This window comes from Limtongia smithiae (genome assembly GCF_038497785.1).
Source record: "Limtongia smithiae strain NRRL Y-17922 unplaced genomic scaffold V1518scaffold_4, whole genome shotgun sequence".
Lineage (NCBI taxonomy): Eukaryota > Fungi > Ascomycota > Lipomycetes > Lipomycetales > Lipomycetaceae > Limtongia > Limtongia smithiae.
Genome location: NW_027117625.1, coordinates 99788 through 123062, shown reverse-complemented (window position 1 = coordinate 123062; position 23275 = coordinate 99788). Strand labels below are relative to the sequence as shown.

Below are 23275 nucleotides of genomic sequence, written 5' to 3'. Positions count from 1 at the left end.
ACTATGCAGAATAATTAGCATGGGCCGACGGAAAAATTAAGTGCAGTCAGGTTTTGACCTACATACCTGACAACGAAAAAAAAATAATAGCGATGCTTAGTTTCGATCTAAGGACATCAGGGTTATGAGCCCTGCGCGCTTCCACTGCGCCACATCGCTTCTCTAACAAAATAATGGATAATATCTGACACTGCCGCACTAACTTTTGAGAAAAACACTCTTGCGGCGTGCCACGTGGCTATCTTACAGTTGCATGCGGCCATAATCTCACTTAGCGTACAAACTCAAAACAACGCTCGAGCATCGTCCCCGAGTTGCCTTCGTTCGCGGTCGCGCTGCAGGCAGAAGAAGTACAGAGTTATGTTGCAAACTGAGCTTTGAAAAATGCAACAGCTGTCGATAAAGCTGAGCGGCCAGGCAGCAGTAGAGTTGGTATCCTGTTCCACGAATATTGTTTCGCGTGAATTCCGAGCCGCAAAATTTCAGTAATTCGTTTGCAGATCTGTATAACACAGCGCGTTGACATAAATGGAGTGCTTCTCTGTGATCCAGGGACTAGTAATACACGATGAGTAGCAGAAAAACATCCAAAGTGCGCTCAGTGTTCCAGTTCATGAGCCCTGCAGCTCGGCTTGTTCCCCACCTCCCATTGAGCAAGAAGGTACGCATGCTTCATATGAAACTCGGTTTAATCCTGAACTTTCACTGTTCAGCTGTGTAAAAATGTATAACTCTCAAGTTAGTGACTTTAGAGCTTTTATCGTGTACGATGTTACAGATTTACGAGGTTCGCAACGAATTCACATTTAGATAGTGCGAGTTTTGCTTTCAACTTCAGACAAGAGGCGCCATTAATTTGTCATGCATCAGAGTTTTGCAGGGCTGCAGTGCATGACCGCGGGACTCTTAAAGTTCACCACCATACCAAGGTGTATGATGGTTGAAAGGAATGACCAGTGATACACAACTGTCGGACCATCACAGCGCGACCATGCGACGCCGTGCGCTTCTAGCTGATGGTGGCTGATTGTGCACATGCAATTCAAATCGCAATTTCATATGAGTGAGCAAAAGGTCACACAGACTTCTTGGCGCTCTGCATCCTAGTTCACGCGAACATATGTACATATTTCATGGAGCTCTGGACTGCTCTGCGGTGTAGCTCTGCAGCAGTAGTACACGGCGTCATGCTCATCACTCATCGATGCACGTAGCTTCGTCCATAAACATCACACTCTAGTTGATGCCAGAAGGGAGTACAAGCAAGCTTCGGGTTATGAAACCATTGAGAAATTTATATTTCAATCTCTAGCACAATGCACTAAGTAATCCAGTGGAACATCTAGTCGCAGCTGAATCCCTGCCGCAGATCACTTGATTAATTTTATACAGTTCCTATAGCTAGCGAGGTAATAAGCAATGAAATTCAGGACCTATTCAATAAGTATGAAGGCGACGATTGATAAAACTACTTGTACGGGTAGTCAAAGCTGATGACATCTACCAAATTGAAGATATGGCTTGTTCCCGCGTGTCCGATTTTATCCGGACTCTTATGCTCTGTGTACTGTGATTTCGCCTCGTCGAATGAAGCCTCACTATCATAAATCGTGATTTTGTCCATGTCGTCATCATAGATATCGGATCCACTGTCCCAAAGTTCCTCAACTGACTTGTGACCCCAATACATTCGTGGTTCCCAGACGTCGATGATATTTGCAATAGTTTGTAGGTGTCCATACGTCGCCGGGAGAGGTCCTTTAAATTTCAAACTCGACACGATTGCAATAAAGACGACCAGAAAGAGCCAAAAAATCGAGACAGTGAGAAATTGCGGCGGATTCAACAACAAGCCGTATTGATAGTCTACGTACATCGCCATGCCGTACAACCAGTGAAAAATCGGTTTATATAAACTGAGAATTAGCGCGGGCCAGTACTTAACGGTGCCAAATAGCACGCTGTAGTTCGGACTGCTTCCCTTCTTAGATGCTAACTGTCGCCAGATCATCTCATCGCGGTATGATAACACGTGCAGTTCTGCACAATGAATGCCCATTGCAATTACCAATTGCGTACACGTAACTACCCATATCGCCACAAATGCATCAGATTCAGACAAAATATCATCATCATTATCGTCATAGATGCGAAAAGCGACCGTCAATATACCTTTGTTGTAGTAGCTCATATACGTAGGTGCCGGAGCGATAAATGTCCACTGCACATAATCCATACCACAACGCGCAAACATGCCAATAGTGCCGCTTACTAGGCCCATTAAAACAAGCACTATTACGCAAAATGTTAATTTCGTCTGGCCTCGCGTCCGTAAGAAAGGTAACTGCTTCGGAAACGCATATTCCGAATTTCTGGCTCCTGATTTCCGAGAACCACTGACTGATACCATGCATCGTCCTTCTTGCCGTGAGATGTGCCCCAGAGTGCAGGCAACTCTTGCCGTCGCCAGAGCACTCGCGTTCCATGTTCCAATTTTTGATATTCGTAGACACACGGTAGATATTATCGCTTGAATCAGAAACGATACACCCAGTAAATACGCTGCAGATGCACTGAAAACCTGGAGAGTCGTGACGGTGTCTGCGTCGCCCGAAGATGTAGCTTCGTCATAACTCATCGAAAATAATTCGGAGTTGATCTTAAAATACGACGCAAAAAAAACTGGAGCAGCAGAATAAGACAACGCAAATGCGATCGCATAGATGAAATTGAATATGATACCATTCGGCCAAGACTTTGAGGAATGCTGAATGAAGCGCAAATTTGAGTTGAACTCAAGGCGATTTTCGTTCAGCAGGTCCCATTTCAGTGCCGTGGAGTGAATAAACCCGACACTCTCATTGCAAATAAACACGACAAAACTGATGAAGAGCGCAATAACTTCTCGAGCGGCCGAAGTCATTTGGTATTCTACTCGAGGCTTCACTGTAATCGCAATCCCAGCACATATGAACGCTACCCCCACTATATATGTGAAAACTAGACCACCAAACGCCAGATTTCGTGACAGAGACGACGGGGAAAACTCTGTCGACGTATATGATGTCTTTGCCATTAAAATTCGTAATCGGGGGGACGGCGGGCTGATAATACGGCGGCAGAGGCTGAGGAAAGGGCCAGAATGCTTGCGTACGACATTGTATTTGGCGTACGTAGAACGCTCGCGTACACATGCAACCACGCCGTCCCTTGCACGTGATTTACAAATTTACCGACCACTCATGTATCCTAATATTTTAAGAGTAAACAAATTACTTTTACATGATACATTTATGTATATTGGCGGTCGAAGATAGAATAAGCTCTGTGCTCATCGTGTCAGAAAGCCCACACCCAACTCCCACACTGCTGCCGTGCACGTAGTGGTTTACAAAATTCACGGAAGTTAACTCATCGAAAGTCGGTACATCTTCTGTATGTAACGAAATTTTATCAACAACCTGATTAATTTCCCTGCAGCACTGTTGATATGAAAGGCGTTCGCAGTTCTTGTCCGAAGCTACCATATTGGCCCGATATTGAATCATCTTTATTCCAAGCGGGCAAGTATCTCGCAAACTCGTCCGTAACGAATCTCCATGGGACCTCAGCTACAATTGTTACAAAAGTGATGATTATCGAGTGTAATTAACTAATTGACAACTAACCTGCACAGCTATCTCAGCCAAAATTCTTGCCACATTCAGAAACAATACACTGAATCCAATCTCATATCTCGATCGTCCTTCCATGGGCGCGACCAAACGAATCACAATACTTTAACGATATCCTGATCAGCCTGCAATGTGGGAATCTCGCAGCAATACCGCGTGCGATGAAATTTGCGCCGCTCCGTCCACCTGCCGCTCTCAAACATGTTCACGCTGAGCGCATATTGGTCACGAGCGCTCTCGTCGGTCCAGCGGAGGTAGTTACCGCAGTTCTCTGGCTCGTACTTATATTTCTTGATGTGCAGCTGAGTATCATCGTCGGGGTCAATGAGCATCTGGCTCTTGCTGTTGGTCTTGTCGTCAATGCGGCGCTTGGTGTAGGAGACGAGCTTGTAGCCACCAAACACTAGTAGAGCAAGAACAGCGGCAGACATGGCGGTATAGGAGAATTAAACTGATAGCCGAGGAATAGGCAGTTGAGAAGCTGTTGAATGCTTGAAGCGTGATGAGAGCAGGGATAAGAAGGCGTAGAATAGCACGGGTTATTACGCTGTTTATATACCTGGACGTCCAGAATTAAGCACAAGATTTCGCCATGAGCCTATGACGAGCTCTTCCCTGGCTAAAACAGACCTATGGAAATTTCCGCGACAAATGAGAGGCTGTGTCGTCCTATTCACGCCGCGCTTTTCGTTGCACGCAAATGAAGAATACGAAGCAACGAGCACACGAAAGTCTCACTTTTAGAGGCTCAGGGGCCACCAAGGACGACGCTAAACCCCGCAAACGCATTTCAACACAGCCGCAGTCACCATTCTTTGTAAGGACTAGCGCGTTAATTTAGCTGCTACTAAGACTATATTTAGTTAGCGCGGCCGATTTCGCTTGCATGATATCACGGGACCGAGCGTCCGCGCGCCGGTGGCAGTGCGAATTTTGTCAGCACGCGCCTTGTACTAATTGATGATTGCTGCAAAAAAACGAGAGAACAGTTAAACGACGCGTACGTTTGCTAGTAGATGCTTCGCTAAGCGCGACTGTCTAATTCAATCTGTGAGACTGCGACTCCAATATATGATGTGCGCTATGACGTAGCTAAGTCATCAATCAAAAATCGTCACGACTCGGCCATCAACCAGCGACGAAGAAACACCAGTACTCCCACTTTCACGACTCTTTCTAGCGCTAAGCGGTCATGTGTACAACAGCATGCGCTCTAGATAACAATGTCGGTCGAGTGCGATCCTCTCTGTTGCTTCAAAAAATATGCTGACGGACACTGCGACACGGCACCATGGCACACTCGGATATCGGATATCATATATCCTGCTGCCCACCAACCTCAAGCGGCTGTGCGGCTTATTTGATTAAACTTTCGTAGAGCCAGCAACGATGTTGTTTCGTCCTTGCTCTTCTGATCTTCTATTCGCGCGTGTGAATCGGTCAAGTTGACAATAACTGCGCAATTGTGCATACATGCACAGCTGGGGAATATAGAGTGGGCTGTGACGACGAGATACATCACCAAGTCACAAGTATGCCAGCAGCACTAAACGAAAGAGATACGTCATCTTCGCGCATACGCTTTATCGCTCTCGGCTATCATGAGAAGTAAAGCATTGGAGCATCTCGTTATCGTATTCGTCGTTCGTGCTTCTATCGCTCACACAAAACTATCTTACGCGTCATGCCGGCATTACATCCGAAGAACTGATCATGAAGTTACACTATTCATATTAACTCACTATATTAGCTGCACAATCTTAAACCGCCTTCATTAGCCACCCATTTTCAATTTTAGTTTCCGTTCTGCAAAAATTCCTGTAGCGCTCATCGCCGTCTAATAAAAGGTAGACGCGAGGTCAAGGTCGTCAGCATTGAGGAAGTCCGAGCCAGCGTTGATGAGCTGTCTCCAGAGGATGTCGCGGGTGACAACAGGCCACCATGGGACGTCCCAGAAGCGGGTCTTGATGCCGTAATTGTGGGCGGTTTGGATGAGCTCAATGATGGTGGCGAGCTGGGTGGAGTTGAGGCCAGTGGGCTCGACGGTGCCACCGATGGCGGTCATAAAGTCGCCCGACGCAATAGGGTTGAGGGTGGGCGGATACGCAGTCTGGTTGCTGAGGGTAAGGATGGGCCCGTCGTAGAAGTAGTCACGCTCGGTCTGAGCGAAGACAAAGTCGTAGGGGGTGTTGCCGGTGCCAATGACGGTAATAGGGCCTGAGGTGATTGCAGTGCCGTTGTAGGTGGACAACCAGCCCTTCGCGCGCAGAGGCTCGAGCGCGGAGATGACGTAGGGCCAGGTGAGCGTGCCGTTGGTCTTGACGTCAACAAACAGGTACAGAGTCGCGGTAGAGTCCGTATCGAACACGCCGTTGGGGGTAGTCTGCGAGGCGGTGAAGGTGTTGTTGGGGTTGTTGGCAGTCAAGATCTCAACAAGCGGGTCGATGTAGAGCGACGAGAAGGTACGCTCGGCGTTGAGCGCGGCGGTGTGGTGCCCGACATATAGCGTATCGTCGCCGTCGTAGTGCCAGACATCAGCCTCAACAGAGGTGACACCCTTGGACAGAGCGGTGTAGAGGGGGATATCGCGCCCTGAATATCAACGTTAGCGCGTACTAGTGCATCGAAAACATGTGAACATACAGTAGTCATTGTGAGAGTGAATCTTCTTGGTGAAGATGTTGCTGCGCCAAGAGTTAGCAATCAAGTACTGTCATTGCCGCCCTTGAGTACATACCGAGTGATATCCGAGGTGTACTGGGTGCCAATGGATCCAGTGAGAGAAAGCATCTGGGTAGCGATAGGGATCGCAGAGGCCGTGGACACAAGTGCCGCGACGGCAGCTGCGGCAGAAAGCTGGAACTTCATAGTTTCCTGCAAGGAGGTGCGCTAAGGAGTTAGAAGAGGAAAGGAGGAATGTGGCACATCTAGCAAGGGGAAGGAAAGGGGCAGTTGGCGGGTATATATAATAGGACTGCCCGGCCGGTTCAGCAAAACTTGGAAGACTTGATAGAGCTCAGCGACCGCCCCGGCCGAGATCAGTCCCGCAGGAAGACAATGCACCGAGCTCGAATGGGACCACGATCTATTTCGGTCACTGCAACTAGCGCTCTCGTGCTCGCTTTTGGAAATACGATCCGGAACGCACGCAATCGGGCGGCACGGTCTCGTCGTGGTGGTCGTCGAAAGCAGGGATCAGAGAAAACGTGCAACAGCGCGAGCAAGATGACAGGTAGATTGCGGACTTGACAGCAGGAGAGCAAATGACGATGACAGCAATTTGCAAGGTGATACACGCCGCAGCAAGCAAGGAGCAGTTGACAGATCTCTTGGCGCTGACGAGTGCGGTTTGCAGCGAGATAGACAGCGCAATAGTAAGCCTTTCAGGACGGTAGTGACGGTGAGCGGTGGTGGAGCAAGCGTCGGCGGTGCAGATAGAGTACTAACAGCCGAGGCTGGCTAAGGAGCATATGACGAGTATAACGATGAGGACGGTAAAGTGGACGGTGCGGGGACGGACTGGGCCGGACGGTGGTTACAGTGACGACCCTCGTGATGCGAATGGAGGGTGTGGTTGGTTGGTTGGCCGGGCGAGGATCACCGGTGCTCAGGGTCCAAGCCCTCCGCCGGAGCCGCACACGGCTCCTGAATCCTGGTCGGCCCCCACCTGCTCACACACACTCCGCCCTGAAGGTACCGGTACCTAGCAGTACCACACAGTTCTAGTTTCCGCGTAGCCTCTTCAGATCCTGAGCCAATCTTCGGTAAGTGTATAGCCGAGTCTCCGCGTTACGCCGCCCACGTGTTCCTCCAACCCTCCGACTACGCACTTTTCAAGCCGTGATTCGGCCGTTCGCGATCCCGGCCAGCAATCCGTCCGCGCACGAAATCACCGAGATCACTCATACGCACATAGTGTTCACCAGTATTATTTTCAAGCGCTAGCAAAATGCGTCCCAGCCCCTTCCCAGCGATCGCGATCGATAGTCAACATGTCCCATTCATCAACTCTGACCGACCAACACAGCCGCTATCAACAGCGCGATCTATTCTTTTTTCTGCCAAGGCTTGCCAAGAACCGGCGCGCAAGCCTGACTTACCGCACGCGCCGACCGTACAAACATCATGGTTTATGCGCGCACATGCATGTCGTTTGCGTAGATGATTCCAAGGCGAACCAGCCAACCCTGTTGACCAGCTGTTAGCACGGGAGGGGAAAAACTGAAAGAAGGCGTCAGAAATACCTGGACTTTACCGTGCACGCCGATAATAGTGTAGCCCGCCGGCGGAATCAGATCGGCCGGCCGACCGCCGCTCACCTTGCCGTAAACAGCACTAGATAAACGCATCAGCGACTCCTCAGAATACGTAAAAAGAGGAGTAAGAAATCATACCTTCGGCGAATGTTCGTAATTATCTGTACAGCGTCCACCCACGCACCTGAACGCAGGTGTAAGCCAACCACCTTTTCCGACGGTTCGAGATTGAAATCTGAAGTCGACCCGCCGCGACTCCCGCAAATCGCTGAGCCGCTATCAAAGAAAAATTCTAGCCCATCCACAGCGCTGCCATGGTATATTCTGATCCGTGTGATCTTTCTAAACAAAACTCTCATGCTCGTCGCACCCTCGGCATTGTAATCCTCGCAGATGCTGTCAAACACCGGCTGGCTGCCCACCGTCGACCGTGACTTCGCCACCACCTCGGAGAAATTGCTGATTGACAGCTGTTGCTCACCTAGTCCGAGGATCTCCAAATTAACTTTCCTTTGCACGTTCTGGTACTTTACTGGCAGGAGCGATCGTATATCTTCCTCAAACAGAAAAACTTCTTTCTGTGGGCCTTCAGGGTACTCCATGTGAGCCCGGCACTGCCCGCCGCAGTGAATCTCAATTAGGTAGATACCCGTCGTCGTTGTCACGATGGCGCCATTTTCAACCGGATACAGCGCCGGCTTGACTGCTGGCACGATCGCCTCCTGGGGGAACCGGAACATGGGATGACACCGAAACCGCAGTAAATCCAGCCTGTCACGTTAGTCATGTCTCGCAATGGTACTACCATTCACTACTCACCGATGCCATTGGCACTCGTCTCTCGGTAAACACAGTGTTGGCACATTGTCGTCAATCCGTGGTTCCTGCATCTATTAGCCACTTCATCCATATTCCACTTTACACCGTAGACAAATCACCCTACCCTGGTGCAGAAACTCCGATTCAGCGTGGTATACCCCCTCAGCATGATCCCAGATGACTGGTGTGGACACCCCAACAAGTGTCCGACCTCGTGCATGAATGCACCGATTCCGATATTTGCTGCCTTGAAGCTGATTGCGGTGTCGCCGCAGTCGTCTGCAACTTCCTTGATGTTCAACCGCGTTGCGTCGGTAAACTGTTGATCACGTTAGCATTTGACTTCATATGAACCGAGGTAGCAAAACGCACACAAGGAACGACTTGCTCAAAGCACGTCGGCCAACTATGTATCAAATGGCTGCCAAAGATCGCAAGCTTGATATGCCCCGACCCACCTCCCAGCGCCGCATGTCCCCGGATCAGCTCCCCGTCCCACTTTGCATCCAAAATCAACACCGCGACGTGGGTCTCCTGCCCGGTCGGCGTCGACTGAAACGGCGGTCCATGACTCCGTATCGCATCAAGCGTGTACTCAAACAGTTTCCCTGCATTCCGCGCATTCTTGTTCTGCTGCGCAATATCCGCGTCCCGCAGCTCCGCCATTGTCTTGTCGCTCCGAAGAATTGTGATCTTCGCTGTCATCCGCGACGCAGCGTCGTTCCGGCTTAAGCTGTCCACCCCCCACTCCTCGTCTAACCGAAACGTTCGCCGGCCCATACCGTTCCGGTGCATCTGCTCGCCCGTGTATGCCTGCCATAGGTACCCGGCCATGCGCAGCTTACGGATTGCGGTTTCCAAGCCGTTTCCTTCCTTTTCGATTTTCCGCTGCGGTGCATCGTACCGTAGATCACTATCTCTCGCCACCAAAATAGCAAGATGTAGCGGCGCATTCTGTAATAGTGGCGTGTAATTCAGCGTCAACGGCGTTGACACTGCTGCCCCGCCCATCGCCGGGGTTGGCAAGAACGTAAAACTAAGATCATTCGGTCCCGGGACCAAGTGTACCAGTGCCTTGAAATATCCATCCGATACCGGAAATGTCTGCGGTGGGAATTCGTTCAGATGGTGGTACACCGTGACGGTCGAGTTGAACACCATATCCTGTGGCCCCGCGCGCCCATGGACGAGTAGCACATGCTGATACACCTGCGAGTCGCTCGACACGTTAAAAAACATCGGCGCGAACGGGTTTCGCAGCTGCGCCGTCACCGGCGGGGGTAGAATCGTCACGTTGCCAGTGCTTGTCGTTGCCGTCACGCCGGACGATGGGCGTGTTTGCGCGTTCGGTCGCGGCGGGAGCGGACTTGCAGCGGTAGACGTCGGCACATACGTGGTCGTTGTCATCACTAAGCCCTGCGGAGCGGGCATGACCTGGGTGTACTGTGGCAGGAATGGCACTGTCGCCGACGGCGGTCGCGCCATGGTGGAGTGCCGGGACGGGGGTTGCTGCTGTTGTGTGGACGGTGACGCGGCGGGCGACGGCGCGGCAGCGGTGGAGAGCGAGGAGGACGAGGACGATGACGATGCGGAGGAGGACTGCTGCCTGCTGCCGTCGGTCTTATCTTTGCGGGAGAGCAAACCCATTGCGGGATGCGCGTACGCGTTGTTGTTGTGTTCGAATTTGTCGTTACGGGTGGTCCTGTACGGCTTCCGGCGAGCCACAGCCACTAGTCACGAACTTGGTCAACACGCCGCGCGCGGCGTTCTGCTCCCAGCACAATTTCCATCGCCGTCCACTACATGTATTCTCCAAGCGGTATCTGAGGACTTCCATATTCTATCGTACACTATCTTATACCACCTAGCTACTACCTTGTCCACTGATCACCTCCTGCAGCTCGCGATTCTGAATCGTGATGCTTTTCGTCATATGATTCACCTTGTAAATCCCCACCAACTGCTTCGCGAGCTCAAACATATTGTTCCGAAGCGAGATCACAATAAACTGCGCATTCTTCGTGCGCTCCTTAATGTAATTCGCCACGATCGATACGTTCCTGAAATCCAGCGCCGCGTCGATCTCATCCATCACGTACAGCGGCGTGGGCTTAAAATGATGCAGTGCAAACACGAGCGCAAGCGAACTCAGCGTCTTTTCGCCGCCAGACACGTTCGAGATGTTTTTCCAGCTTTTCTTTGGCGGCATTACGCTAAACAGGATACCCTCCGAAAATGGGTCGAGACTGTCAACAAGCTCCAGCTCCGCATTGCCGCCCATCGTGATCATCTGGTACATCTCCTTTAGCTTCAACGAGATCTGGCTGAATCCGGCCATGAACTCGTCAAGTCGTCGTCTTCGCAGGTCTTCGTACCGCGCCTTCACGCTGTCGCGGCGCTCAATCACAGACTTCAAATCCGCGTCCCGCGTCGCGAACTCTTTCTCTCGCCGACTGTACTCCTCCAGCACCGTCAGATCCACATGCGCCTTCCCCGTGTTTTCTGCAGACAGCGTTAGCACGCTCTCATCATCTCTCCAACCCTCCCAAAACATACCCTCAAGCTCGACGATCTCGGCCTTCAATTCGTCCTGATCCATCGCATCCAACTCATCCTCGCTTAGTACGACAAACTGCACCGCATCCTCCTCCTCTTCACCGGTCGAATTGTGCAATGTAAGCGCGGCAAGCTTCTCCGTCCAATGCCGCAGTCGCTTCTGATTCTCCCGAATTTCCTTCTCATGCGTCTCGATCTTATTCCGCAGCTCCATCTCGACTTTACGAAACTTATTAATCTCCTTCGTGCGGTCGTCCAACTGTCCCTTGATCTCCTTAAGCTGGTCTTGTCGTTCTTCAAGCTCAAATGTCGCCTTAGACGTCGCCTTCTCAAGCTCGCGCGCCGCTGCCGCCGCGTCCTCAAGATCGCGCTGAACGCCAGCTGCTTCAGCATCAATCTCATCAAGCTCCTTCTGCGCCGACACCGCAGCCTTACTCTGCTTCGCTGCCTCCTTTTCAGCCTTCACCTTGCTCATCTCGGCATGCGAAATCTGTTCACCGCGAATCTCGATCTGCTGCTTGATTCCATCGACTTTCGACTTCTGAATCCGCAGTTGCACCCCGCCGATCTCCATGATCCGCTCCTCAAGCTCCGAAATCTCCTCCTCGATCTTCGCCGTTCGTCCACGTAACTGTTCAAGTCCCACCTCGATTGTCGCGATCTTCTTCTCAAGTTCGTTGACCGTCGATTTCTCGTTCGACGAGCTCGACCTCACCTCGGCCTCCAACTCCTTTAGCATCTTGCGCGCATCAATCAAAGTCGCACCGAGCGCCTGTATCTCAAGCTCCACTTTTGACACCATGACATCCACCTTCGGCTTCCGCTTCTTCAGATCCTTAAGCGCGTCGACCATCGTATTCACCCGCGCCTGCTCCTGCTCAAACGCGCCCTCGCGCTGCGCGCACTGATCTTCAATCTTTTTCAATGCGCTCTCAGATATCCCGTCGCTCACAACGCTCTTCATAAGCCCCTTGACCACGCGCGTGCCGCCACCGCTCATAGTGCCGGACATGTCAATAAGCTTGCCGTCGAGCGTGACCACGCGCCATCGCTTCTTACCACCAAACGCGATCCGGTTGGCTTGCGCGAGGTCCTTGGCGACGAGGGTATCCTGCAGCACGGAATAGAATGCTGGCGCAAACTTCTCCTCCTTCGGACGTACAAGATCGAATAATCGCGGCACATTCTCCGGCGTCTGAATGGCGGACAAATTACGCGGTGGAAGCTTGTCCAGAAGAATAAAATTAGCGCGACCAAGATTGTTCTTCCGCAGGTAGTTAATACATTCCTGTCCGGTTTCGACATTCTCAACGACAAGATTGTTCAGCGAAGGACACGCGGTTGAAATCGCAATATCAAACTGCTCATCAATCACGCCGAGATTTCCCAACCGCCCATGGAATCCCGAAACCCGTCCAGTCTCCTCAAGATGCATCAAACTCTTCAAAACATGACTCTGGCTCTTTGATGAATTGAACTGTGTCCGTGCTTCTTGCGTCTTCTGCCGCAAGATCGCTAATTCCTCTCGCGAATTCTCCAGCACTGCGGTTGCGTTTCTGCAATCAACCTCGCCAAGTCGAATCTGCTCCTCGATGTGACTCAATTCCGCTCTTAATGTCTCCAGCTCTTGCTCCTTCGCGCGGCCGTCATTCTTGATACCACTGACCTTCTCCTCAGCTTCAGAAATCGCCTGTCGTCCGGCTTCAAATTTGTCGACAAAGATCTTGAGCTCGCTTTTTGCGACTTCTAGCTCTGACTTTTTCTTGTTGATTTTCTCGTTCCATGGCTCCAGCGCTTTTTTCTTCACCTCAATTTCCTCAGAAATCCCTTTAGTCTTACCCTCGAGACTCTCCTTAATCTCTTCAAGCTTCGTCTCTTCGGTCGCCATACTACTTTCGAACTTCTGAATCTCGCGATTAAGCTTAACGATCTCCTCGTCAAATTTAGACATCCAGCTCGCAGAGCTGGACTCAGATAACTTCGACGCAGCCATGGTCTTGATAAGTTTATCCTTCTTCGCATCGATATGCTTCTTTTTCTCGGTGAGTTGCACAACGTCGCGCTCGTGCTTGGCTTGTGTCTTATTGGCGGCTCTGAATTGCGTTTGGTAGGCTTCGAGGTCTTTTGCAGCGGCGATGTAGGTTGCATTAAGTGCTTCGATTTCGTCCTGGTTTCCCTGGTTCGTTGCGAGCTCCTTCTCCAGCTCCGCGGTGAATTCGGTCTGCGAGTGTTAGCGTAGTCTTGAATATGCAAATGGATAAATACTTACTACAACTTCCTTGGTGATCTCGATATTCTGTTTGCTGGTCGTGATATATATCTGATAAAGCGCGGATTTCTTCAACGCAAGATCGTTGAAATTGCGGATATATGCCAACGCCGCCGTCCGCGCGTCCTCTAGATGGTTCTTCTCTTTGCGCACAATCTCAAGCCGCTCATTCTTCTCATGACACAACTCATTCAACGCGTCCACCTCCTGCGAGGACTCCTCGATCAGTTTCTTGTACTTGGTCGTACCAATAATATCCTCCAGATACTCGAGTAATCCATCGTCGTTCTCATTCTGTGCCTTGGGTTTCATGAGTGCGATACTCTCGACTTCGCCTTGTAGGATGAGAAAGCGCTTGTGATCGAGATCGATGCCGCGCTCGCGGAGGAGTGTGGTGACTTCGTTGAAGTTACTGTCGCAGTCATTGATGGTGTACTTGGACGAGTTGTTTTTGAAGGCGCGGCGCGCAACGACGAGTTTGGAGTCGGGCACGACTGTTGTCGTTCCATCAGGCTAGCATGCATTTAGTTCCATAATCAAACAGGTGCACAATGAAATCATACATTGTCAATGACGTCCTGGAAATGCACCTCGACGGAGCACGAGATACAATCCGGATGCGCAGCAGAGTTGTGAATCAACGCGGAAATCTTTGATTGTCGCATCTTGTTTGCTCGAAAACCAAACACGAACAGCAAGGAGTCGATAACATTTGATTTTCCAGAACCGTTCGGACCAACGACAGCTGAAAACGACTAGACCACTATTAGCATTGCACGCGGTCAAAGAGATACGTGATCGTACGCTATGAAATGGTCCGATTTCCTGACGTCCGGCGTAAGATTTGAAATCATTCAACACCAGATTCGAGATCGTAAGTCGCTTAACAGGACCCTGCGGCTCCACGATTTCCGCATCCTCAGACATTGTTAATACCGCCGGCTTCGGTGTGTCAGGCGCAATCTCCACCTCCCCCACAGTTGTCTTCACTAACTCCTTTTGAGCCACCGGATCAAGTGAGACAACCGTTAAATTCTGCTTCGACGGGCTTATATCCGCAAACGGCTCCTTGCGAACCACTCGCGGCGTGTTACTGTTCGCACGCGAGGCCTTCTTCCTCCCCAGGGAGGGCGAAGACATGAGCATGGAGTTCTCGATGTTGCTTGCGGGTTTCTCGGCAGAGCGGAGAGTGAGCTGATGTAAAGATTGCCGCATATCGGTGCTGGGGGACGGAAATTGCAGGGTACTGGTGTTGCTGTGTCGGTATTGCAGCGTGTTCTCGGGAGACATTGACGCGGCACTGCCCGGTGGGATAGAGGAGCGTGTAGCATAGGATGCTAGGCTCTCCAATTCGTCGTCATCATCCTCATCGTCATCGTCATCGTCATCCTCGTCGTCACGGCGGTTCGCTTGTGAGCGTCGCGCGGTAGGGGCGACGACGGCGAACGCAGCGACTGGCGTCTTCGCCGCCGAGATGCGAGAGGATATGCGCCGCGTGGCCGGCGCTTTGGGCGCAGCAGATGCAGTTGAAGACCGTGCTGACGCAGTGGACCGTCTAGGAGGCATTGCGCTACTGATCTGGCGTAAATTCGCGCGTTCGAGATTCGTGCGATGGCCTTGCAGAGACGCGCTGGGAGATCAACATTTTTGTTGCCACGACAACGCGACACGAAACCCCATCGCTGACAGCGGCTTCGACGATCTGAGCCAACATAAACCAGCTCGACATCGTACTCCACCAGTTCCCTACCCTCCGCTCACTGGATATACCCTCCATAGGCGTCTAGAATACACTGCAGAGACAAGATGTCGAAAGCCGCTGACCTGCTAGCAAAGGTTGGTTTCTATTTCCCATCAGACGAGGTCGTCACAGCACAGTGCTATATGTTGTCCGGCACACTGCAAACCGAAATGCATGCTCTACGCACACGCGCAACGACACAGTGCTGACTGATAACCCCAGGCGGATAGGAAAGCGACGGCAACGGGCCCTTTTGGGTTTTTTGCCAGCAGCTCGCGATTCGAGGATGCAGGAGACATGTACATCGAAGCTGCCAATGCGTTCAGGCTTGAGAAGGACAGTACGTATAACCGCACGCATGCAGTGTATTGGGAAGGAATTGCTAAGTGTGGTGTGCAGTGATAAATGCAGGGAAGGCATTTGAAAAGGCCGCGCAGATGCAGCTGAAATCTGAATCCAAGGACGAGGCGGCAAGTACCTACATAGACGCTTACAAGGCGTTCAGGAAAGTCGATCCAGAGGGTGCGTATTACATACCATTCTTCCTCTTCGCATATTGATAGTTTCTGTGCAGAGGCCGGACGCTTGCTTATTCAAGCCATCACATTGTTCACTTCGCGTGGCCAATTCCGCCGCGCGGCCACGTATAAGCAGGATCTCGCTACACTCTACGAGACCGAGCTGAATGATATGCCGCGGGCCATGGATGCCTACGACGAGGCGGGCGAGTGGCTCTCCAACGACCAGGCCGATGCGTATGTCCCGGCGCACACCTTCTCTTCAGACAGACAGCTAACTTCCGCAGACTTGCCAACAAGGCGTGGTTGAAGGTCGGAGAAATCGCGGCACTGCAAGAAGATTATCCTCGCGCAATCGCGAAATACGAACAAGTCGCGCGGGCGAGCTTGGGAAATAATCTGACCCGGTGGAGTATGAAGGATTACTTTTTCAAGGCGGGATTATGCCACATTGCAAACAAGGTACGCTTATCGGTTCTCTCAAACTGGTGGATATACTGACATCATAGGATATTGTGTCGGCGAAGCGGGCGGTCGAGGAGTACGCGGAGCTGGATCCTACATTCGTTCAAACTCGTGAATACAACCTTCTAGTCGTAAGTTCCCTCATTCCCTTTGCCCGTGCCCACGCTAAGCCGGCCAGGATGTCATAGCCGCTGTCGAAGACGGCGACCAGGAACGGTTCACGGACAAGGTGTTCCAGTTCGACCAGTTCTCTAAACTAGACAAGTGGAAGACGACTATACTGCTGCGCATCAAGAAGTCGATACAGGAAGAGGATGACAATATTTTGTAAACGAGGATTTGATTTTATTTACACACTGGAAGCTTGTATAAATCTTGTTTGCTTTTATTGGTGTTTTTCGTTATTTTTTCTGAATGCACCATTCAACCGGGCAGAGTCTAAATTACATGCGCTAAACCAACCAAGACAAGTACGCTAAAAAAAGAGATTACGCCACGAGATTGATGTAGTCGGTCCTGTCATAGACGGTGCGTGCACGCATGTAGGGGTCGAGGGCGATGTAATCTGTGCGCAACCGCTTCGCGATGTCGTGGCGCGCCTGCCGCGGCTCTGTAGCGGAGGAGTATATCCACTGCCAGGTCGCGTCTTCGAACTCGCGCACGATCTTTGCGCGGTTCTCTAGCAGCTTCTCGCGAGTGGCTTCGTCTTTGAGCAACGCGTCCTCGCCCGGGATGGGTTCTATGAACTTATACTCCCAGTCGACAGGCCCGCCCAGCTCTTTCCAGACGTGTTCTCTGTGGATGAATTTGGAGAGGTCGTCGATGTTGCTTGCAAAGTTGATTTTGGTCGCCACAACAGGATCGAGCCACCCGCGCACGATTTTCCACACGCCCTGGAAGATCCAAGGTGCTTTATACACGATGCAAACGCCGAGACTTTCCGGGTAGTGCGCTTCAAAGCACTTGATCATGAACTTGACTGGCGCGTAGTCCATGTTTGCGAGGGAAAAATCGCTGAGGTCGAACAGCACTGTCGCGGTGTCAACGGGGTCCTTGAGACACATGCGCGCGGTCTCCATAACGTAGATGGTATACCGATTTAACGCGTCCTCGGACTGATCCCCCTGGCGGTGCAGACGCGCGCGTACGGTACATATCGGCCTGCCGGTCTTGTCGGTGCCGTGCAGGTAGGACTTCCCGAGCCGAATCTGTTTCATAAAATCTTCATCGTGCTCAGCCAACGCCGCGCCTTCGCCGCGGAAGACAATCGACTCGACGTCCATCTCTTTAAGCCGCCAGTGCATTGTAGAGACCATCATGACGAGGGCGCGCTTGACGTCCCACTTGCGCGCGCGTAGGAAGCGTAGCAGTAGCCCATCGGGGTGGTCGGCTTTCACCATGCTCCAGAAGGCCACACGTAGTTCGTCGGGAGACATCTCCGCGAGCGCGGTCTTGAATTGCTTGGACTGGCCGTATTTGTCATTGTCGTCTTCTTCAAGGCCGATTGTGGGGCTGGACAAGGTCGATGTGGTTGGCTTGAGCGCCTTCTCTTTCTTGTCCTCCTTGTCTTTCTTGCGAAACACACCAAAACGCTTCTTCTTCTTCTCGTCGGTAGCAGCGGTGGCGACGGAGTCGGTGCGGTTGATGGAGCCGTTTGCTGACTTCACCGCGGTCAGCGCGGGGGCGGCGGCAGCGGCGGCGTCCTGCAGCGTAGGGGGCACGGCAACGCCGAAGGTGCGCATTGTGAGCACCCAGAGCTCCTTGAGCTTTGCCTCCTGCTCGGGTGTGAGATTGCCGGGACGGCCAGGTGCGGGGTCAGCCGGCATGTCGAAGGGTGGATATAGCGCGATGAAGTAGGGCGAGGGCGGGTATGCAAGTACGTCGCGGTAGAGACGTACGAATGGGGGCGGATGGAGGTCGGCGGAGGGGATATTGGAGTTTGCGGAGACGAAGAGAAGGACCGGCGCGGCGCGGAGGCCGATACGAAGCGAGGAGGACGGCTTGAAGAAGGCGCGGAACCGGCTCATGAACGCGAACGGGGTTCGTGAAGGACCGAGGCGGCGTTTGGCCGCGATGTCCTGGCGCAAGTGGTTAACTGCGGTGCGTTTGTGCCATATGCGCGTTACATATGCGCATGTGTGCCGGCACGCGACATCGTGACCACTCCGTCTACACTTGTGGCAACTGGTCAATTGCTTGTAGGTCGATTGTACTTCTTTATCTACGTGTCGTTGACAAAGGAAAAGGAAGCGCGGAAGGCGGTGCTGGCGGTGGGTTCTGCTGGGTCGTGAAGCGCGTCGGGCAACTCCCAACACGTAAACAAACGCGTTCTCCTCCTCCATCACCCTCATCACCACCAACTGGTCCCCGTCCTACAATGTCTGCCCACCGCTCCCGCCGTGCATCCCGACCCACAACTCCTCTCCGCCGCTCCGTCTCTCGCCCAAACCCACTTTCCTCCTCCTTCGGCCAGTCCACTCAACTCCCCCTCGACGTACTCCGTCCAAAACTCTCCGAGCTCAGCGACAGCCTTGCAGACCTCGACACAAACTTCCAGTACCTCGACCTTATGCACGAGAACCTCGCACGATTCTCTGAGAGCTTTGCTGCCTTCTTATATGGGCTGGAAGTTAATGCGTGGTGTGTTGATTTTCAAGAGGCTCCCACAGCGGAATCGTTTACACGGCTCAATGAGCAGGAGATGATTATTAGTACGTGCCGTGTTTACCACGAGATGTACATCCGCTAACATGCACAGCCGAAATGAATGCGCTCTCGACAAGCACCACATTTACATCTCCACGCACCGCCAACTCCGCCATTCCAGCCGCCACCACCGCTAGCACCACCACTACATCACCACGATCCAAACCACCCGCCAACGCTCGGCAAGTCGCGACAAGGTCTAGTGCTGCCTCATCACGACGCCCCGCGTCGAGTACGGTTACGACTACGACTACAGCGAAAAGCCGGCGCGCAACGGCTGCGACTGCGACTGCGACTGCGACAAAGAGTAACGTCGCGAAATCAAAGATCACAAGCGCCACAGCTTCCACACCAAGGACAGGCGCGCAGGGTACGACGGCTTCAACAGTGTCCACTGCGTTTGGCAACACCACGCGCTCAATCCCGACCGCTTCCCGCGCGCGATTTCGATAAACGCCACGTACTTTTCAATAGAGTTAAGTAAAACAAATCCGGCGCCGGTACGGCTATTCCAGCTTGGCGATGCTGTCGACTAGTTTCGCGTGCAAATCCTTCAACTTGTCCATATCCGTCGCCTTGCCCGGCCATCCCACGATCAACCCTTCATCCTCGGACGGCTTTGGCATGACATGGAAATGTACATGTTCGATAACCTACATTTATCAGCCCTGCTCCCATCATGCCCTTCTCCGCTCGGTATCCCAACTTGAACTCACCTGATGCGCAGACGGCCCGTTGTTCTGCAAGATGTTATACTGAAACTTCGCATCGAAGGGCGCGTCCTTGACCGCGCCAAGCGCGATCGCAATTTTTTTTGCGGCAGGTGCGATCTCAGCGAGATAATCATCCGGGATGTCTTGTAAGAAACGGCCGTGATATTTGGGGATCACGAGGGTGTGTCCCTCTGCGGTAGGACCGATATCGAGGAACGCGTAGACTTTGGAAGTTTCGTAGACCTTGAACGACGGAATCTCACCTGCGAGTGTCACTGTGTCAGGATGGTTCAGGTCTTGCTGTGAAGATGAAGAGAGTGAGTACCTTTGATGATGCGGCAGAAGAGGCAAGACGCGGAGGACGACATTGTTGTACTGGGGTTCTGCAGTGAAACTTGGAAGCGCAATGATAATCCAAAGTGCCCCTCCGCAAACATTCGCGATCACGAGCATACCCCACACACCACACCATTCTACACATCGCCACCGCCCTCCCCTCAGCAACAACACGGTGAATATGCGTGAGCCCCCGCTGATAGTTGACTGCGCGATTTGCCTCACCCCCCTCGACGACACCAAACGCGCGCTCACACTCCCGTGTCGCCATGCATGGCATCTGCCATGTATATGGCACTGGCTCGACGTCTCCGCCGACAAATCATGTCCGCTCTGCAAGTGCGTGGTGGCATCCCTCGCATTTGAACACTCCGGGGGTGATACCACCGTATCAATACCACAAAGCGTCTTCCTTCCCTCTGTGCCGCCATCTACATCAACGCCGAGGTCGTCTTCGCGGACTAGGCGCCCGGTGCTGCCGACAGCATTAGAGAAAGCCTATGAAACAGCATTAAACCGCCGTCGCTTCGTCTACCGCAATGGTCTCCGCGCATGCCACCTCGGTCGCAATGAACACACACGCATGCGCAACTTACTCACACCCGCGCGCTTCCGCGCCTCGGCGGCGTTACAATCCCGCGCACGTTCGTTTCTGCGGCGTGAACTTGCGGTGTTTCCATTCTTACACACCGCATTCAGCGCCGCCCATACACCAACTCAGACGATGACAGTAGCGTCTGTAGGCACAACGTCGCGCGAAATCGAGTTCCTCACAACGTACATCTGCTCCCTCCTCCGTCTCGTGGACGTACAATCTCAACGCGGCGCGTCGTTCGCACTGGGTATACTTTCCGATCACCTCACGCGTCGGCACGCGTCATTGTTGCTTCACGAATTACGCTGTTTTCTGAATAGCCCGTTCCGTACGCTGGGTGAATATGACCGCGTTGTGCAGTATGTTATGCCACGTGATGATGGGGGAACGCCGCTTTTCGAGATTTCGGATGCGGATGTCGCGCGGCATTTGAAGCGGTTTGGACGGGATGTGTTGGTTGAGATACCTAGAGCGTATAAGTTAAGGCGGCGTTGATTGTTTTGTTTAGGCGTTTGGTGCATGGAAATTCATTGATCACTTCACTTTATAACAAGTTCAACAAAGACAAAGTATTAAATATTAGTAGTGCAAAGCCGAACCCAACTTTTAACTCCCGCTCCTCTACGAGGACGTGCAGTACTGGTACACGAGCTCGCCGTTCTCCCCCACAAGGCTCTCGGTGTACTCCAAGAACGTCTCAACGGGGATCATATCCAGGGTGCCCATAGGCGTGTTGGTTACAACTGGCTGGCCGCCGTAGAGCACACGGATGTAGTATCCACCCACATTCTCCTTGCGCCAGAGCTCGAAAATCACCTCGGAACCCATACCCGGCCAGCGGAGGTACTGCACTTGTAGGGCGCCTAGAAGTGGGGACACGGAGCCATCGTGGCCGATATTGTGGCGGTAGATGGTCGGCTCGGAGCCTGCGATCTTGCCCTTGATGCGCGACTGGATCTCAGCGATAAACGCGCCGTAGTGGGTGGCTGAGTAAAGCGTGGAGTTGGCGGCCTGTCGGAAGATGTAGTTGTACTCGTAGTCGCCGATGCGGAAGACCTGTTCCGCGTCCGCCTCTGTGATGCACGAGGTAGGATCGGTCACGTTGCAGGGCAGGGGAAGCTGGTGGCAAGTACGCGAGGAGAGGTTGTCAAAGTAGTGATCGAACCAGCTGTGCCATCCCGAGGACGTCGGATCCACGCCGGAGATGCCGTCAAGCGTGTCGAACAATTCCTGCGACTCGTTCAAGTGTACCTGCCACTCATCCGTCGCCTCGTACGCGTCGCGAATATCGTCGGCAAAAGTGCACGTGTACGACGGCTCCATCGAGTCCACCGCCGCGATCTGCTGCCACACGCTGAACTCATTCACCTCCGGATACATCGCCTTGACCAGCATTGCCGCAACCTGGGAGGTGATCTGATTCGTCGTCGCGCGGTAGCGCATAGTCGCCGCATCGTACTCGGTAGGCAAGAACTTGAGCAAGTCACCGTACACCGCCCACACGTCCTTACCGTGCTGTTCTGAGTCCGCAAGACCAGCATTCGAGATCTGCGGGAATTGGCACGAACCGTTAAAGCCGGTCTCGTAGTACGCCATCGGGTTCGCCGCATCCTGGTAATTCTTCCACCAGATATCAGCATGAGCATCCCCGTTCTTCGGTGCGCCATAGTAGTAAATCTTCGTGTCATCGCAGTACAGCGCGATATCTTCCTTGGGGAACGTGTTGGACGCGTACGGTGTGCGCTTGTGGTGTCGATGCAGAATCTCAACGTATTGCAGATCGTATCCCTCCGGCACGACGTACTCGCGCGGCCGCACATGTGGCATATTGCAGTAGTTGTATGCGCCGTAATCCTCATCGGCCACAAAGGAGGTGTTGTAGTAACCGCCGTTAGTGCCAGAGGACGCGTTGAACACGGAGTCGAGGTCATTGAACGCGTTGCTAAGAGGGGGGTAGTGCTTGATGGTGCCGAAGGTCGAGGTGGCGGTGGTGGAGGTATTGGAGGTCGCGGCGGAGGCGAGCGAGATGCTCGCCAGAACGGCAGCGAGGGTGGAGAGCATTATCGTGGTGTAGGAGAAGTAGAGCGTGAGAGCACAAGCTGTAAAGGTGACAACGACAACACACAGAGACGGCGATCGGGAGCTTCTTATAGACGTGTCTACTGCGCGTGGTCGTTGGAGCGTCACTGCACGCCCGTCGCTCAGGCGCGCGTCCATGCGAGGCTCGTTGGCTGCTGAGCTCGTCCACAAGTAGGTCCCCTTCCGAATCAGCAACCGCAACACACACAGCGACGGCTAATTACACCTTGCAGGAGATGGCAGTGTAGAGTCTAAATTCAATTACATGTCCTGTTCAAGCAAAGCCTCCGGCGCGGGTCGAGAGATAGATCCAGGCTGAGAACCAACGACGGGGCGCATGTGTTTCGTGACTTGGTATCAATTAGTCCGAACAGAGAACAGCACAGACCCAGACTTTGCGGGTACGGTATCAGGTACGCATAGTACCGAGTAAGAACACGCCAAGACAGAGATCAGACCGAGACGTCAATACTGAACGGCGAGGTGTCGCGATCTCGGATGCAAAGTGCAGACTGGCAAGGTGGTGCACGTGGCGGCGTGGAGACGCT

General features: G+C 52.7%; 10 protein-coding genes and 1 non-coding gene across 11 annotated transcripts; 3 read left to right on the top strand and 8 right to left on the bottom strand.

The window, feature by feature from the left end:
• Window positions 1–87: 87 nt before the first annotated feature.
• V1518DRAFT_t18 lies at window positions 88–159 on the bottom strand. Its single transcript has one exon. It is a non-coding gene; the product is annotated as a tRNA-Met (tRNA).
• Window positions 160–1287: 1128 nt separating this feature from the next.
• Window positions 1288–3157, bottom strand: V1518DRAFT_414364 (uncharacterized protein). The gene has a single exon (XM_066903559.1). It carries the CDS (start codon window positions 3074–3076, stop codon window positions 1469–1471), a length of 1608 nt encoding a protein of 535 aa, XP_066760075.1. The 5' UTR covers window positions 3077–3157; the 3' UTR covers window positions 1288–1468.
• A 2195-nt stretch (window positions 3158–5352) lies between these two features.
• V1518DRAFT_222248 (uncharacterized protein) lies at window positions 5353–6636 on the bottom strand. The gene is made up of 3 exons (XM_066900940.1): window positions 6412–6636; window positions 6318–6358; window positions 5353–6266 (listed from the first exon to the last, which is right to left on the bottom strand). The coding sequence occupies exons 1-3, from the start codon at window positions 6540–6542 to the stop codon at window positions 5512–5514; spliced, it is 927 nt and encodes a 308-aa protein (XP_066760074.1). The 5' UTR covers window positions 6543–6636; the 3' UTR covers window positions 5353–5511.
• A 951-nt stretch (window positions 6637–7587) lies between these two features.
• On the bottom strand, window positions 7588–10453 carry V1518DRAFT_414355 (putative peptidase family-domain-containing protein). Its single transcript, XM_066903558.1, has 6 exons — window positions 9122–10453; window positions 8874–9068; window positions 8750–8814; window positions 8069–8701; window positions 7919–8009; window positions 7588–7861 (listed from the first exon to the last, which is right to left on the bottom strand). The coding sequence occupies exons 1-6, from the start codon at window positions 10394–10396 to the stop codon at window positions 7805–7807; spliced, it is 2316 nt and encodes a 771-aa protein (XP_066760073.1). The 5' UTR covers window positions 10397–10453; the 3' UTR covers window positions 7588–7804.
• Window positions 10454–10532: 79 nt separating this feature from the next.
• V1518DRAFT_414352 (RecF/RecN/SMC) lies at window positions 10533–15183 on the bottom strand. Its single transcript, XM_066903557.1, has 5 exons — window positions 14379–15183; window positions 14138–14329; window positions 13575–14087; window positions 11306–13526; window positions 10533–11251 (listed from the first exon to the last, which is right to left on the bottom strand). Exons 1-5 carry the CDS (start codon window positions 15138–15140, stop codon window positions 10614–10616), a joined length of 4326 nt encoding a protein of 1441 aa, XP_066760072.1. The 5' UTR covers window positions 15141–15183; the 3' UTR covers window positions 10533–10613.
• Window positions 15184–15255: 72 nt separating this feature from the next.
• V1518DRAFT_414346 (soluble NSF attachment protein) lies at window positions 15256–16798 on the top strand. Its single transcript, XM_066903556.1, has 7 exons — window positions 15256–15410; window positions 15538–15655; window positions 15715–15837; window positions 15890–16070; window positions 16121–16295; window positions 16343–16429; window positions 16477–16798. The coding sequence occupies exons 1-7, from the start codon at window positions 15381–15383 to the stop codon at window positions 16627–16629; spliced, it is 867 nt and encodes a 288-aa protein (XP_066760071.1). The 5' UTR covers window positions 15256–15380; the 3' UTR covers window positions 16630–16798.
• V1518DRAFT_414344 (CRAL-TRIO domain-containing protein) lies at window positions 16633–18333 on the bottom strand. The gene has a single exon (XM_066903555.1). It carries the CDS (start codon window positions 18323–18325, stop codon window positions 16787–16789), a length of 1539 nt encoding a protein of 512 aa, XP_066760070.1. The 5' UTR covers window positions 18326–18333; the 3' UTR covers window positions 16633–16786.
• Window positions 18334–18481: 148 nt separating this feature from the next.
• On the top strand, window positions 18482–19521 carry V1518DRAFT_382402 (DASH complex subunit Dam1-domain-containing protein). The gene is made up of 2 exons (XM_066901661.1): window positions 18482–19009; window positions 19057–19521. The coding sequence occupies exons 1-2, from the start codon at window positions 18676–18678 to the stop codon at window positions 19455–19457; spliced, it is 735 nt and encodes a 244-aa protein (XP_066760069.1). The 5' UTR covers window positions 18482–18675; the 3' UTR covers window positions 19458–19521.
• V1518DRAFT_414341 (HIT-like domain-containing protein) lies at window positions 19344–20146 on the bottom strand. Its single transcript, XM_066903554.1, has 3 exons — window positions 20043–20146; window positions 19721–19980; window positions 19344–19657 (listed from the first exon to the last, which is right to left on the bottom strand). The coding sequence occupies exons 1-3, from the start codon at window positions 20083–20085 to the stop codon at window positions 19511–19513; spliced, it is 450 nt and encodes a 149-aa protein (XP_066760068.1). The 5' UTR covers window positions 20086–20146; the 3' UTR covers window positions 19344–19510.
• A 7-nt stretch (window positions 20147–20153) lies between these two features.
• V1518DRAFT_414340 (uncharacterized protein) lies at window positions 20154–21245 on the top strand. Its single transcript, XM_066903553.1, has one exon. The coding sequence runs from the start codon at window positions 20235–20237 to the stop codon at window positions 21141–21143; it is 909 nt and encodes a 302-aa protein (XP_066760067.1). The 5' UTR covers window positions 20154–20234; the 3' UTR covers window positions 21144–21245.
• Window positions 21246–21269: 24 nt separating this feature from the next.
• Window positions 21270–22709, bottom strand: V1518DRAFT_372889 (histidine phosphatase superfamily; the record flags this gene model as incomplete). Its single annotated transcript, XM_066901412.1, has 1 exon — window positions 21270–22709. One exon carries the CDS (start codon window positions 22707–22709, stop codon window positions 21270–21272), a length of 1440 nt encoding a protein of 479 aa, XP_066760066.1.
• Window positions 22710–23275: the final 566 nt, after the last annotated feature.